General features: G+C 43.3%; 4 protein-coding genes across 4 annotated transcripts; all 4 read left to right on the top strand.

Annotated features, from left to right (window-relative positions):
* Positions 1–139: 139 nt before the first annotated feature.
* Positions 140–6282, top strand: BDB00DRAFT_867052 (uncharacterized protein; the record flags this gene model as incomplete). The annotated part of the gene is made up of 14 exons (XM_053126297.1): positions 140–177; positions 298–1158; positions 1316–1991; positions 2076–2162; positions 2252–2381; positions 2448–2524; positions 2626–3030; positions 3131–3288; positions 3378–3663; positions 3751–5014; positions 5149–5318; positions 5401–5559; positions 5693–5859; positions 5931–6282. The coding sequence occupies 14 exons, from the start codon at positions 140–142 to the stop codon at positions 6280–6282; spliced, it is 4830 nt and encodes a 1609-aa protein (XP_052985246.1).
* An 808-nt stretch (positions 6283–7090) lies between these two features.
* On the top strand, positions 7091–8844 carry BDB00DRAFT_797630 (uncharacterized protein). The gene is made up of 2 exons (XM_053121558.1): positions 7091–8417; positions 8520–8844. Exons 1-2 carry the CDS (start codon positions 7110–7112, stop codon positions 8625–8627), a joined length of 1416 nt encoding a protein of 471 aa, XP_052985245.1. The 5' UTR covers positions 7091–7109; the 3' UTR covers positions 8628–8844.
* Positions 8845–10622: 1778 nt separating this feature from the next.
* BDB00DRAFT_797628 (uncharacterized protein) lies at positions 10623–12061 on the top strand. Its single transcript, XM_053121557.1, has 2 exons — positions 10623–11503; positions 11596–12061. Exons 1-2 carry the CDS (start codon positions 10703–10705, stop codon positions 11629–11631), a joined length of 837 nt encoding a protein of 278 aa, XP_052985244.1. The 5' UTR covers positions 10623–10702; the 3' UTR covers positions 11632–12061.
* Positions 12062–13336: 1275 nt separating this feature from the next.
* On the top strand, positions 13337–14326 carry BDB00DRAFT_867049 (uncharacterized protein; the record flags this gene model as incomplete). The annotated part of the gene is made up of 2 exons (XM_053126296.1): positions 13337–14137; positions 14246–14326. The coding sequence occupies 2 exons, from the start codon at positions 13337–13339 to the stop codon at positions 14324–14326; spliced, it is 882 nt and encodes a 293-aa protein (XP_052985243.1).
* Between the last annotated feature and the right edge of the window lie 30 nt (positions 14327–14356).

Below are 14356 nucleotides of genomic sequence, written 5' to 3'. Positions count from 1 at the left end.
TGAGGGCTGCAAGAAGAGTGTCGCAGTCACGATATGACGGTCCGGACCTCTCCCACAGCACACTGAGTGGAGAAGCGGTTGCTGAAAGTACAAGTTCATTCACCCACCTTCTCTCTCCCCCCCCTCCCTCCTTCACTCCATGTCTTCACCAAAGCAGCCGCCGTTACCAAACATACGGTAAAAAGCTTTTTCTTGCTTATCATTCTCCTCTTTTTACCTATTGTTGTGACACACCACAGTCGCGACATTGTTTGTTCTAAGGCCTAACGCTACTTTTTCTACGTTTCTGTTTCCTAGGCCACCGAATTCTGGTCCGCCAGCTTCGTCGCCGTCATTTGTCCAACAACTTCCACCGCCTCCAATTACAAGCAGCAGTGGATCAACACGACCACCGTCATCGCTTGCAAGCACAACCACGTCTCGTCCGCTTCCACCTCCTCCTGGCATGGGTGGCGACATGCCGCAGTATCACCACCCTCACCACCCTCCACCGCCGCTGCCGTCTTCGCACCATAGCAGCAGCAGTCCGTCCATGTCTTCACCAATGACCTCAGGACCATCGTACGCCATTGTCCCACAGCAGCAATCTATGCCTAGCCTGCCATCACCAAGCACATTCCCTGGATCGACGAGAAGTAATAGTAACAGCAACAATAATAGCAGTAGTAGTAGCACCGCTACTTCCAAACCGTCATTACCGCCTATTCCTTCGCGCGGCGGCGCGCCGTCCCTCCCCCCACCGCCATCGTCGTCGTCTTTCTCAGAGAGTGGTATTCCTGCTCATTCAATACCACTGCCATCAAGAGCACAAGCAGCAAGTCCACCTGGACCTCCTTCGCTTTTGACTCAACAACAACAACAGCAGCAGCCACAACCACCACCACCTCCTACAACCACTACTGCTGCTACTTCTTCTAGACAATCACAACAACAACAACAACAGCAGCAGCAGACATCCACTGCAAACAACAACACTAGCACCGGTAGCAATAACAGTTCTAGCAACAACACTAGCAACAGCAACGCCAATGCAGGATATCGACCATTGAACGTACGGGATGCGCTCACGTATCTTGACCAGGTCAAGGTTCAATTCTCAGCGCATCCGGATGTATACAACCAGTTTTTGGATATCATGAAGGACTTTAAAAGTCAAGCGTAAGTTTTTTTCTTTTCCTTATTTAAAATGAGAAATCCTCTCCCCCCACCCTTCCTTTCCTCTTCCCTCTACGTCCTTTTCCCTACGCTATACACAAGAGAAAAGAAAGAAAAAATATATCCGAAATCCTACAAATGGACTGACATGATTGTTTAGAATCGACACACCTGGTGTGATTGAACGCGTGTCAATCCTGTTTAACGGCCACCCAGATCTGATTTCTGGCTTCAATACTTTCTTGCCTCCTGGTTATCGTATCGAATGCTCCAGTGATCCTAATGAACCAGACATTATCAAGGTCACCACTCCTTCTGGTATAACGCACAAACGAACATCACGGCCTGTCATGACAGGACCAGGTGCAGCAGGAGGTCCGCCCGGACCGCCCAATGCTGCTGGCCCACCTGGTGGAGGTCTACCACCACCACCACCGCCGCCGCCGCCTCCTTCATCATCACAACGAGGTGGGCGAGAGGATATGATCCATGGGAGCAACATGGCTGGCGTGCCTCCCCAACCGCCTCCACCCTCTGCCGCTGGTTCTTATTACACAACTCCTTATGGTCATATGCCCCACCATCCTCCGCCACCACCTCCACCACCGACATCATCCTCGCTTCCACCTCCACAGTCGTTGCCGCCACCGATGTCGCATCCAATGCATCCGCCATCGCATGGCTCATATATCCCAGCACCAAGCAGCTCACGGCGACCGCCTCCACCACCGCCGCCTCATGAACAGCAGGAGCATTCACATATGAATGGAAGCGGGGGCACTCGAAGGGCCCCGGTTGAGTTTAACCATGCGATCAATTACGTGAACAAAATCAAGGTATTGTGCGCTCTTTCTCTGGAAATTGTTGTGTCTGTGCTTTCCAAGAGCGAGAACCATGCTAACTCATTCGGTTAAACATAGAACCGCTATGCCGGAGATCCCGAAACCTATAAACAATTCTTGGAAATATTGCAGACATATCAAAAAGAACGGAAGCCCATCCAAGAGGTACACTTTTTTATAAGTACTAGAGTGTTATGTGATGTCTCTGAGGGATAGGAATAGCGGGTTTGATATAGTCTGTGTGTATTTATTAGGTGTACCAGCATGTCCAGTATCTATTCAACGGTGCTCCGGATCTCCTAATCGAGTTCAAACAATTTCTGCCGGAGATTACTGGCCAGCCGGCGCCTGACTTTCTGGACGAACTCGAGCCTGCTTATATGGGTAAATTCCATTTATCATCTCACCTCTACGTATCACAAACATACTAAACGTTTGCCCAAATTACAGGCTCCAAGCGACTCTATGGCACACCGCCTCAAACTTCGGGTTATTTGCCACCGGGTAAAAAGGCAAAGCGTACGGGAGTGAGTACATTATTTGACAACTTTTTTTTATACAATGAAAAGAACTGGAAAAGGATAATAACTAAATGTCTCTTTCTCTTCCCTTTATTCTAAATAAAAAGCAGCCAAAGCGAACCAAGGGACAAAAGATGGGCATGGAAGAAGACATGATTGCCGGTTATCCTGCCTCTTCATACTTTGACCCCGCACGACCTACTATATCGCCCGAAGAAGTCGATCTATTCGAACAGATCCGAAAACATATTGGCAACAAGCCATCCTATGAAGAATTCCTAAAGACGCTCAACTTGTACACGCAACAGATCATTGATGCCGATGTGTTGATGAAACAAGTGGAAGGATTTTTGGGCAACGACCGTGATTTGTTTGATTGGTTCAAGACAGTGGTAGCCGTGGATCTGAAGGACCAAGTGATCGACCGGCCAGCTGCCATCATTCCCAAACCTGATTTGAACCACTGCAAAGCGACCGAAAACAGTCCTAGTTATCGCTTGGTGCCAAAAGAAGTAAGTTTTTTTTTCTCTTTCCATCTTCCTCTATGGCTTATTTTTGGATATGCACGATTATTGAATTTTCTGTAACTTTTCAACGTGCACACATACATAGTGGCAAAACCAACCATGCTCTGGTCGTGACCAACTGTGCTGGGAGGTCCTTAACGACGAGTATGTCTCCCATCCCATCTGGGCCAGTGAGGATAGCGGTTTCGTCGCTTCCAAAAAGAATCAATATGAAGAAGCCATGCATCGCTGTGAGGAAGAGAGGTATGTGATCATGTAAACGCCGTGAATAAAGGGAAACAGTGAAGCGTAATCCATGTTGCTAAATGCTCTTGCTTTCTGTATTATAATAGATACGACTATGATCTCAACATTGATGCCAACTTGAACACAATTGCTCTGCTCGAGCCCATTGCAAAAAAGCTCGAAATGATGACTCCTGAAGAGAAAGCAGCGTTCCGTTTGGGTCCTGGATTGGGTGGTCAATCTGTTACCATCTACGAGCGCATAGTGAAAAAGGTGTACGAAGAGGACCGCGGCAAGGAAGTGATCGATTTGCTGTACAAGCATCCTGCTCGAGTTGTGCCGGTCTTGTTGAAACGTTTGTCACAGAAGGATGAAGAATGGCGAAAGGCTCAGGTACAATAGTTTGCTGGAGAAAAGGCTGTTATTACGTGGCACGAAGCAAAGAAATGGAATGCTGACCCTTGGATGTGTTATTGATAGCATGAATGGAACAAGGCTTGGCGTGAGATGGATGCCAAAAACTTCTACCGCGCTCTGGATTACCAAGGCATGACCTTCAAGAGCAATGACCGCAAGGCGATAGCAGCCAAGGCCCTTGTTAACGAGATTGAGAATTTACACGACGAGGCGCGGGAGGGCGAAAAGGGAAACATCCGCGATCTATACCCACTCAGATTCACATTTGACGACAAGCAGGTCTTCAAGGACGTCACGCGACTCATCTTTTCCTTCATTGAGAAACAAAACGGATTCAGTAGCAGCGACCGCAGCAAAATCCGAACATTTGTCAACATCTTTATTCCTCTGTTTTTCCATGTCGATGACGTGGTTCCTGAAGGGTTTGCTGTCTTATCCGAAGATGAAGAAGACCTGACGGCGGACGAGGATGATGAAGGCCAATCGATCAATACCGAAGATTCTGATGTAGATGCGGATGGTTCAAGTCGATCACCACGGGACCGTAGAAGCCGATCACCGAGCGGAACTCCAGCTGCTGCTGCTGCTGTTGGAACCACAACTCGACGACGGAACGGTCGGAATCGGACCGATGATGCCGATCCGTCAGCCGATCTATTGCGCGACGTGTTGACCAAAAATAACAAAAGTACGCCCGCTGATGATAATGACAGCAGCTTCGACAAGTCGCCATCAGCCCTACGCGATCTATCAGCTACGCCTGCTCCAGAAGATGATACTGAAGGCGAAGAGCCTGAGTCTGCTGCTGCTGCTGCAACAGCAAACAATAACATTCGCGATGGTTCGTACGAAGATAAACCAATCAAGACCGAAGAACAGTCCTCAGCTGATGAGCGTGAAAGCAGTGCCGCTGTTGCTGCCACAGCCAATGCAGGAGAAGGACTGTCATCGTCACCTCAACCGATGGATGTGGATGATCAACCAAGTAATGCGGGTGATGCTACGACGGGAGGTTCTCAGGCTGTTGAAGACGACGATCGATCCACCAAGAGCAACAATAACAACAACAATTACAGCAATCATCCTGAAGGCAACCGTTTGTTTGCTGCTGCAGCCGCTGCTACCGCTCCTGGCCTTCATAAGCGAACGGTCTACAGCTTTTTCTGCAACACGCCGTTCTATAGCTTCTTCCGATTATACCAGATGACATATGAGCGCATGCGCAAGATGAAGGCCTTGGATGCACAGATGAAGGCCGATCTTGATAAGGGCAAAAAGGTCAACAAGGTTGCTACCGAGTTGGGTCTGTATACTAGCCGTTTTGAAGGTAGGATATCGATATCTGAACGAGCCAATGATTATTAATATGTAAACGGGTGAATTGATCCGGGCTCAAGTTTCAGGGGTAAGGGGGTTGAAGGCAATGACTAACAATCCTATCTTTCTCTTTTCAATCCTTAGATATCAATCTATCGAACGGCTATTACACCGCTTTGCTCGATTTGATCGATCGTTTTTTCGATGGTGAAATGGATCAAACTGCATTTGAGGAAAAGTCGCGTTACATCTTTGTCACTGACGCTCACGTCCTGTTTACCATTGACAAGTTGGTTCAATCCATTATCAAACAGGTAAAAGATTACATATAACCTTTTTTCCCTCAAAAGTGGCCATTCTTACTGAAAACCCTTTATGATGATATATTGTCAATAGATCCAGTCGCTGACCTTGGATGAAAAGTGCGTCGAACTGGTGGAACTCTTCCGAAGTGACCAGAATTTGGACTCCACCTGTCCCCGCATCTTGTCAGTATACAGACTACGTGCAGAGGAAACGGTGGGTTCTGATGAGAACCTGTACAAAGTAAACTTTGTAAGTTCAACAAAAAGCAGCATCTTGAATGATGATTTCGCGCTCTAATCGTTCGTTATGGACATACCATGATTCAAATACTGGGGGATCTGATTCTGATTGCTGTTGTTGTCTTTTATTTATTTGTTATTAGAACACTGAGACACACAAAATGTCGATTCAGCTTTTGGATAAAGATGACGATATGCTTGAACCTTCATCACAAGATTATTACGAGAACTATGTGGCAAGCTACATGGATTGGGCAAATTGTACGGATGGAATTGATACGTCCAAGATGCATCCTACATTTTTAAAACGGTATGTCTGAACTCTGTAGTTGTGTACGCTATGTGTGTAGATAGCCAGCTAATGGCGATTCTTTTCTTTAGCAATTGGAAGCCACATGATCGACACTTGAGCAAGATATTTGTCCGGTCTCGTTTACAGTACAAGATCTCTCAAGAAAACTACCACATGTACTACATCATTGGCTCAGAAGATGCCTTTATACGACCACCCATCTCTTCTTCTGCCACTAGCAGTGCTGACGACAAGAATGATGATGATGCTGCTGCTGCTGGTGACGATCAAGTAGCGGCAAAGAGCAAGATAGAACAAGAACGGACGAAAAAGTGGCATCACTGGTTGGAGTCACGATCCACTGGCTGGTCAAGGGATATTGAATCCGATGAAGCATACAATTCAATGGAAGCAGCTGCTCTCAAGCGGTTAACACAGTAAACATGAGATTTCATTTTGTTCTGTTCATCTTTTCTCTCTCTCTCTCTATAACACTTCCTATATTCCTGTCAAACCATCCAAGCACACGCACATAGTACACACAATTACACATATACACGCAACACATACACGCAACAACGGCAGAGCAATCAGCTAACCAAGCAAAACAAACAACTCAAAAACCTTCCCTTCGCATTTCTAATAGTATAGTTTAGCTCAAAATATAATAATACATGTCAAGTCAAAAAATGCTACCAAGTCTCTATTGTTTATAAAGTATCACCTGCATTAGATCAAGGATGTTTTATGGTGACTGGGTTGGTGCTACATGAACGAGAGGCTGAAGAAAAAACCATTGATGGCACGATGGACTTCCAAGTGCAATTTTTTTGTTCTGTGATCCGTTAGCACCGGAAAAACTAAGATCTGTGAACGAAGAGGGCCAAGATGACGTTTGCAAGTGCGCAGTCTTCTGTTAAAAACTCCTTATATAGACATGCGTTACACAAAGTATGCCACAGGCCGTCGTTTACCAGCCACAGAAAATGTTACACTTGATCTATCTTGTTTATAAATAGAAAAGGACTCTTGGGGATCTTCAAAGTTGCGAGTAGTCAAAAAAAAAACAGCATTGGCATAAGTATTTTATATGCACTTGCGCTTGCGAAAAACACTTCACAAAAAGGACAAAGCATTGTAACACAAAAGCTACAGCATATATTTCTGTACGCTGAATGCTGAGCATGTGCTACATTGTATATAAAGTCAGTCATTTGTATAAAATCACGCTTCTCCGTTTCTTTCGTCTATTTTGCTTTTACTTTCAAATGCCTGTAGATGCAGTCACTCTTGCTATCCATATCCCAGTGCTTGTAATTGCTTGCAGCACCATATTATACGCGCTCAGATCCAAATTCTTTGCTGGAGAGCATTGCGTACCTGGGATATGCGCCTCTTTCCTTTTATCTACATCATTGCTGGTAGCCACGTCCTGTTACGCGATTGCTACACCTCCAGGATATTTCAGCGAAAACAACGATTCTTTGCCGCATAACGTGGACCAGTTTCTGGGGTGTGTGTTTGCCATACTGATTTGGGTCCACATGTTCGATATTCTTTCACCATTACGACCTATACGAACGCGAAATAGCGATGATGCCGACGCAGAGAAAGGCTCACACGACGTTTATTTAAAGTACTACAGTATGCGGTACATCCGGTTTTATACGTATCCTTTTGCGGTAGTTTGCGTACTTGGTGGTATTATTACGTGGTTAAAAGGCCTTTTCTATGGCGCCATTATCGTACTTTGCTGTGCCATCTTTGTTCATTTTCTTGTCTTTCTCGTATGGGTGTTTCGTCGATACAAATACATACGTCCGCTCGGCTGGTCTTTCAACTTTTTCGTGGCTCTGGTGCTCTGCAACATCATTAACTCGATCCTCTCTTTCATATTGGCCCCAGTGACGGTTCAGCTGATCCTTTCAGCAATTTTAATCAAGTATGCTGGCGCTGTTGCGTTAGCATTGGTCGTTTGGGCGTATCCTAGATCCTGGTTTCCGAGTATGAAAGCTTCCACTCAAGCTACAGTACAACACCAAGGAACATCAGTCGGGCGAGCACAAGTAGCCACAAGAAACGTCCTTATCGCTACGCGAAACACAGAAAATTCTCAGCAACAAGGGCAACGGGAGCAACAGAACGAGGAACAGATGGTCAGAATACAAGTAGGAGCAAGAATATATATGGTTGATCGGCGACATGAACAGAATCGTCAGCAACAGCAACAAGAGTATCAGACAATAAACGAGGACAGAGAAAGAGGCAGAATCAGCATAAATCATAACTTGGAGAGCAGAAGAGCAGAAGTACTAGCAAGAAATCGCATGATCACAGCAGAACACAATAGACGGGAACGTCAGCTTCAGCTACTACGGGAACGTCAGCTTCAGCTACTACGGGAACGTCAGGCTGGCGAACAAGTAAATCGAGTGCAAGTAGGATCCAGAATTTACGAGATCCAAATACCGGCGAACAACAGAGACAGCTCCATAACCAGCAGCAACGAGAACCGTGAACGTCAACAACGGGGTAGTAGGCAACGCCAATCCTTATCCTCCTCATTTACTCCCATGGTAAGCAAAATCACTATTTATAAAGACGACTAGTCTCTACTGTAGTGTGCCGCTCAACTAATAATATCACTATTACAACAATCGTTTGTGCCCGACAAGCAGCTCTCTGACTATAGCAGCAACAATGATTTTGCCAACGGAGATGATCTACCAACATATTACCATGTTGACATCGATTTACCACCACCACCACCATATTCTAGGTTATAGAAACCATCACTCTAAATAATCTCATTTTTATGGTCGATCGGCTAGCTATTAGTATTTTTGTATGTACACCTGTAATATAGCTCACACTATATGTACGCTAATGAATGTATATATGTATATAGATGAAGGAAAATAAACTTATCTTTAAATTTGTGTAAATTGAAAGCATTGCTTACTTGTTGTCGATTATGTATGATAGAAGGAACGCATATCAAAAATAACAATATGCAGGTTTTTTCGTTAGATATTACTACTACTAGACAATGAATTGCAAAGTGTCAAATGATGTGGTGATTTACTCATAGGTAAAAGAGGCGAGCGGCCTGAGAGTGCGTCTGTGCTCAGGGTCATGTAGAGCGAACAGAGAGTACTCGAAATAATGTAACGCGGAATTTTGGATTGCAATGTTTCTGAGCCACTTGAATTTACGTTGCCTGACAGATAGCATTTACCCAGTTTTCCTTTCTCTACGTACATACAAACCTCTGTCTTTCCTCATACAAATGTGTCATCAAATAAGAGAGTCTAGATACTCATGGTTAAATTCATGTCTACAGATCACTCCAACATGCTAATACTTGCATGAAACGTTTTCGTCGCGCATGCCAAATGAAATCCATAGTCGTGTAGTGTAGTGTCTTTGGTCCTATATTATGTTTGCTTGTTACATACTTAGCGTGCAGGTGTCCGCTCTCTATACTGTACATAATCACAGTTCGTCTACGGGTTATGCTCCAAAATTTAAACTTTTAGATATTTAATTGTTGGTATAGTACAAATGTATATCATGATCTTGGTACTACAATTAACGGAACTGAATGCCTTGGTATAGCCACGTTCTGCTTAGAGAAGCTTTGGCGCTTGTGCAATAATAACAGCTCATTCGCAGAAACTCTTTGAGCAAATGAGATTTCTTTTACATAAGTTTACAATATGCAGCCATGAGTAATACAGCTGTGAGCATTACCAACAAGGTTATATACAGTAGGAAGCCATTATCGATACGATGGGTAGAATTCGAAATGGTGCTGACTTGTAGTAAAATCAGTAGTGTTCTTTGCTGTTCACAAAAGAGGCTTCAACATCGATTAGAAGCGAAGGTATGTGAAGCAGCTCTTGTTACCGATAATTTTAAGATAGACACCAATTGAATGCAACACAGGCAATCAAGACAAACAGAGTATTTATGTAAGGAAGAAGTTTTTTTCTCTCACTTAAGCAATCAAACCATATGATTGCACCACACATCTTTACATGTAGGTGCGCTGATTTAATGTTGCAGCATTCAAAAAGTTAGAGTTTGCTCCGTCTCTGAAAAGGAAGGTGTACATATCTGCTAAGAAATTCTCGGCATCCTTGACTCCTTGGCTCCTTGGCATTGGGCACGTTGAGGTTGTTCGTAAAAGGTAGGTTATTTCCAATAGCGACGTTATTGGGACTCGGGATATTTGTTGTTTAACTATGTTACACGGCCATGCAACCGATGTTTTTTTTGTTTGGCTGCTTTTCAAGGTAACGGATATAATTATACAGTAGCCATGTATAAAGCATTCCAAAGCACTACATCGTATTTATATGAGAAGAAATGAAGAGTTATAGTTTCAATTGGGTGTAAGAATAGATAGAGCAAAGCGGTATATCATATACACAGTATAAATGAGTCCGTTTACAAGTAAAGTGTTGAAGTCCCCGCATCTTATTGTGCCTTTTAAATGCCGGCATATTATATATGGAACCGTTGAATAGAAAGCTGCAAGTAACTACAGTATCACTATATATTGCATAGCTATACTGTCGATAACTGCTACTACTACTGCAACGATGTCTGTATGCTATATGTTAATAGATGAAATAGCATAGTAGTGGTAGTTTATATTTTTAATTGCTTTTCTAGTGTATTTCAGTACTTATTATAAAGCCAATTATGCGAACGTGCGAAACTGCTCAGCACCAGCTTAAAAGGGCGCTTAATTTCATATTCAAATCGAAAGTTCACGACCTCTTCTTATCTTCCTTGCTTTCTTTTATTTTCTTTCTCTACCTCCATAATCCATCACACAGTAATTGCAATTACTATGACGGATGCTGGAATCAACATCTCATTTATTTTTATTGCTTTAGCAACTATCGTATACGGGTTCTTCAACGGGTTTCACAAGAATTGCCCCACCAAATGGCTGTATACTGCTTTTCTCCTGTCCGAAGCGGCTTTGGTTGCATCTTGCACTATTATGATAGTTGTACCGGCACCATACGAAAGTGATGGCGGGTTTATCGCAGCTAATGTCCTTCAAGGCGCGTTTACTATAATGACTTGGATCCTCATGTTTGAAATTCTTGCAGTTGCACGACAAAAAGAATCAAGCATCGACGATAGGAACAATAACAAGTCCTACTTTGGGCTGGGCCCATACCCCGTCCGGTTATGGGTGTATGCCTACGGCGTTGGTGAAATAACAGCTAGTGTTATCTTGACAATAATCTTTGGTGGCGGTCTTGGCAGAGCTGTGCTTCGTGCCTCTACTGTCGTCTATTTGCTCGCCTTTTTCGTATGGACTCTCAAATGGCCACAAGATATCCGCGTTTTTGGCGTGCACTTTATAGCGTTCGCTATTTTTTTGATGCTGAGCGTCATTGGATCTGTTGTTCTGTTCGTGCTACAACTCGTAATGTATAGAAGTTGGAGCAACTTTATAGTCCTCGAGTCAGCAATTTCGGCAGGTGCGATCAAATTTAGCGGTTGTTTGGCCCTGCTTATCCTTGTTACGACGATTTCCCAATTGCACTTTCCACGGGAAGGTGCTATAGCCATCGGTGATGAAAGCCCATCGCAACAACGAGGCTCAGGCTACTCTCTTCTGCCATCCTCTTATATGGTACGTAGATACCAGTAAAATAAGAAATAAAAAGAATGTACATATAATAAGGTACTAACAACTATCCATTCTCATATCGGTGACGGCCAAAGAAGCAGCCCAATGATGAAGAAGAAAGCACAAAGTGAGCCAGCATGCTATCTAATTCTCTCCCCGTTTTCCCGGTGCGGCCCCCAGAAGGAAGAAAAATAAATAAACCGCATGTCCTATCGCTTCTTTCTTTCTTATTATGATATCTTGAGAACTTTTTCATGAAGCGATTCTACTACCAATTTGTATCTTAGGCTCAGTGATGCTTTGTCAAGTTCTGCTTAATGGTTTTGCTTTTATTTGTGGATCTATGATACATTATGATGTATGCATTAGAACTGAAACGGTTTTCGTCAGGTGTCAGTTCAGGAGGGTGTTTAAGTCTTTCAATCTTATTATGGGCAGCCTGATTTTCATGCAGTTTTGTTGTATTATCACTACTGTCTCTGTTTTCGTAAAATATGAGAGAGATTGCACGGAAATTCTGTATACTCAAACGCACATGTAATTAGTAATAGTGACAGCTAGATATGTAGTGTTACTACTGTATTGTCGCTTTGTTGGTCTTTTATGCTTCCTTAATTACTACTACTGCTCTTATATAATTTGTGTGCTTTTATATTTCACTTTTTTTCTATTCTTCCTACTGAAGGTTCTCTGTCTCTGTAAATAAGGCATAATCTAATTTGCACTTCTTTTTTGAGCTACTAAAAACTTTTAGAAATTGGACTTCGAAGTATACATACAATGTGGCGGAGGAGGATATAAGTCACTGATGATGCGGTCATAGCGATGATCAGGGTGCAGAAAACAGGAAATTGGAGTATCACACACTTCTCTTGTCGCTACATATGGAAAGGTTGTGTTACATGTTCGCGAAGTATACATGATTTTACTTCTCAAGAAGCAGAGTACGACAGCTAGCAAGCAAGCGGCCTATATGTTAATGATTATTCTCACGCGCACCAAAAATGAAAAATCCCGTTTGCTACTACAACCTTCATACGGTCAATAACCGACAGAAGGCACATTATCTGTATAGAAGGAACTCTACATCATACGCTGAATAGAGTGAAGTTTCTCATTACGCATTTGAATGTATGCTCATTTTCTAAACCGAAATTTCTGAAAATAGAGTGGCGCAGGATCTATAAATTCAATCGTGTTACTTTAATATAACACTAGCTTTTGTCTAACACTTTTGCTTGCTAAATATCTCTTGAGACCAGAAGAAATAGAAGATACAAAAGGGCTTTCTGAATGGCAAGTATAGCCTTATTTTTTTGATTTTCTTCTGCGTACGAAGAAATCGCCTTCGATGCTATTCTTTCGAGTAGCTTTTTGTTGTACCACAAGCGGCAATTTTCTGCAAAATTTTATAGCTGATTAGTGGTAGTCTCCTACCTTTATTTGACGAGGTCTACCTCATTGTATTTACTTAAATATTGGCGAGAAGCAAAAGTAGCACCTAAAGAAAAAGAGTGGCAGACGCAAATACACAAATGAGCATGCTACCACTAATGATATTGTCATGTAGTCAGCCTATAAAATGTGGTTCATGCGGATACCGAGACTAAACATTATGGATTAAATCAGTGGCACGAAAGTTACACTGAGATGAGCATCTCTCAGATATTCAACAGTTTGCTGAGCCCACATTAATACAGTATAATGATGAGCTTAAATATGATTTAAAGATCAAAGCAACACAGTTGTTTCTTCCTAGCCCTCTTTCTTTTATCTTCTTTTCTCTTCTTTTTCCACCATCCTTGTGCAGCACCATTATTCAGCAACATATTCACTATGATCGATCCTGGGGTCAATATACCACTTATTCTTCTCAGCATTGCAACGCTTATATGGCCTTTCTTCAACGGATTCTATCAGAAATGTCCCATGTGGGTGAAGATTGCTTTTCTTCTCGCTGAAGCTGCACTGCTGACGACAAGCATCATGATGGCGGCCGTACTACAAAAATACGAAACTGATGTCGGGTTCATTGTAGCCCACTTTTTCGAAGGCGCGTTTACCATTATGACATGGGTTCTCACGTTTGAGATCCTTGCAGTTGCGCGACGACAGTCCAGTAAAAACAGCAGCAACAATAAGAAGAGCTGCTTTGGGGCAAGCCGTATTCCCTTTCGATTTTGGACGTATGCCTATGGCGTGGGTACAATAATAGCCAGCATAGTTCTGACAGTCCTTTTTGGTGGGCCCCTTGGCAGAGCCGTGCTTCGCGTCTCTACTGTGGTGTATTTGCTCGTCTTTATCATGTGGATACTCCGATGGCCTCCAGATATCCTTGCCTTCAATGTATCCTTTATCATTTTTGCTGTGCTTCTAATTTTGGGCATCGTTGGTTCTGTCATTCTGTTTGTTGCGCAAATCAGTAGCAATGGACGCTGGAATGATTTCATTGACCTTGAGACACGCGTTTCAGCAATTACAATAAAGTACGCTCCTTGCTTGGCTCTGATTATACTTGTCACGGTATTTCCTTATTCTCGGTTTACACGTACGCAAGGTGCCCTAGCTGTGGAAGAAGTCAACAACAGCACATCGCAGCAACAAGAGCAGCAGCACTCTGAGCTATCGTCTCCAATGGTAAGTGATAATATGTGTCAAGAACGAAAAAGACTGTAGGAAATCAATTGAAGCATTTAATCGCTAACTAAAAAAATTTAACCTCGTTAAAAATGACGATGACGTTAGCTAGAAGACAATGGCAGCCATAATGTCCCAGGCTACTACGATGACGTTGAAGCCCCACCTCCACCTTATTCAAAGAGATAAACAGAAGGCCGCATGGTTTTTTAAAGATAT

Source organism: Zychaea mexicana (assembly GCF_025766255.1).
Source record: "Zychaea mexicana strain RSA 1403 chromosome Unknown BDB00scaffold_3, whole genome shotgun sequence".
Taxonomy (NCBI): domain Eukaryota; kingdom Fungi; phylum Mucoromycota; class Mucoromycetes; order Mucorales; family Lichtheimiaceae; genus Zychaea; species Zychaea mexicana.
The sequence above is the reverse complement of the archived record's forward strand: the minus strand, read 5'-3'. Positions and strand labels throughout refer to the sequence as shown.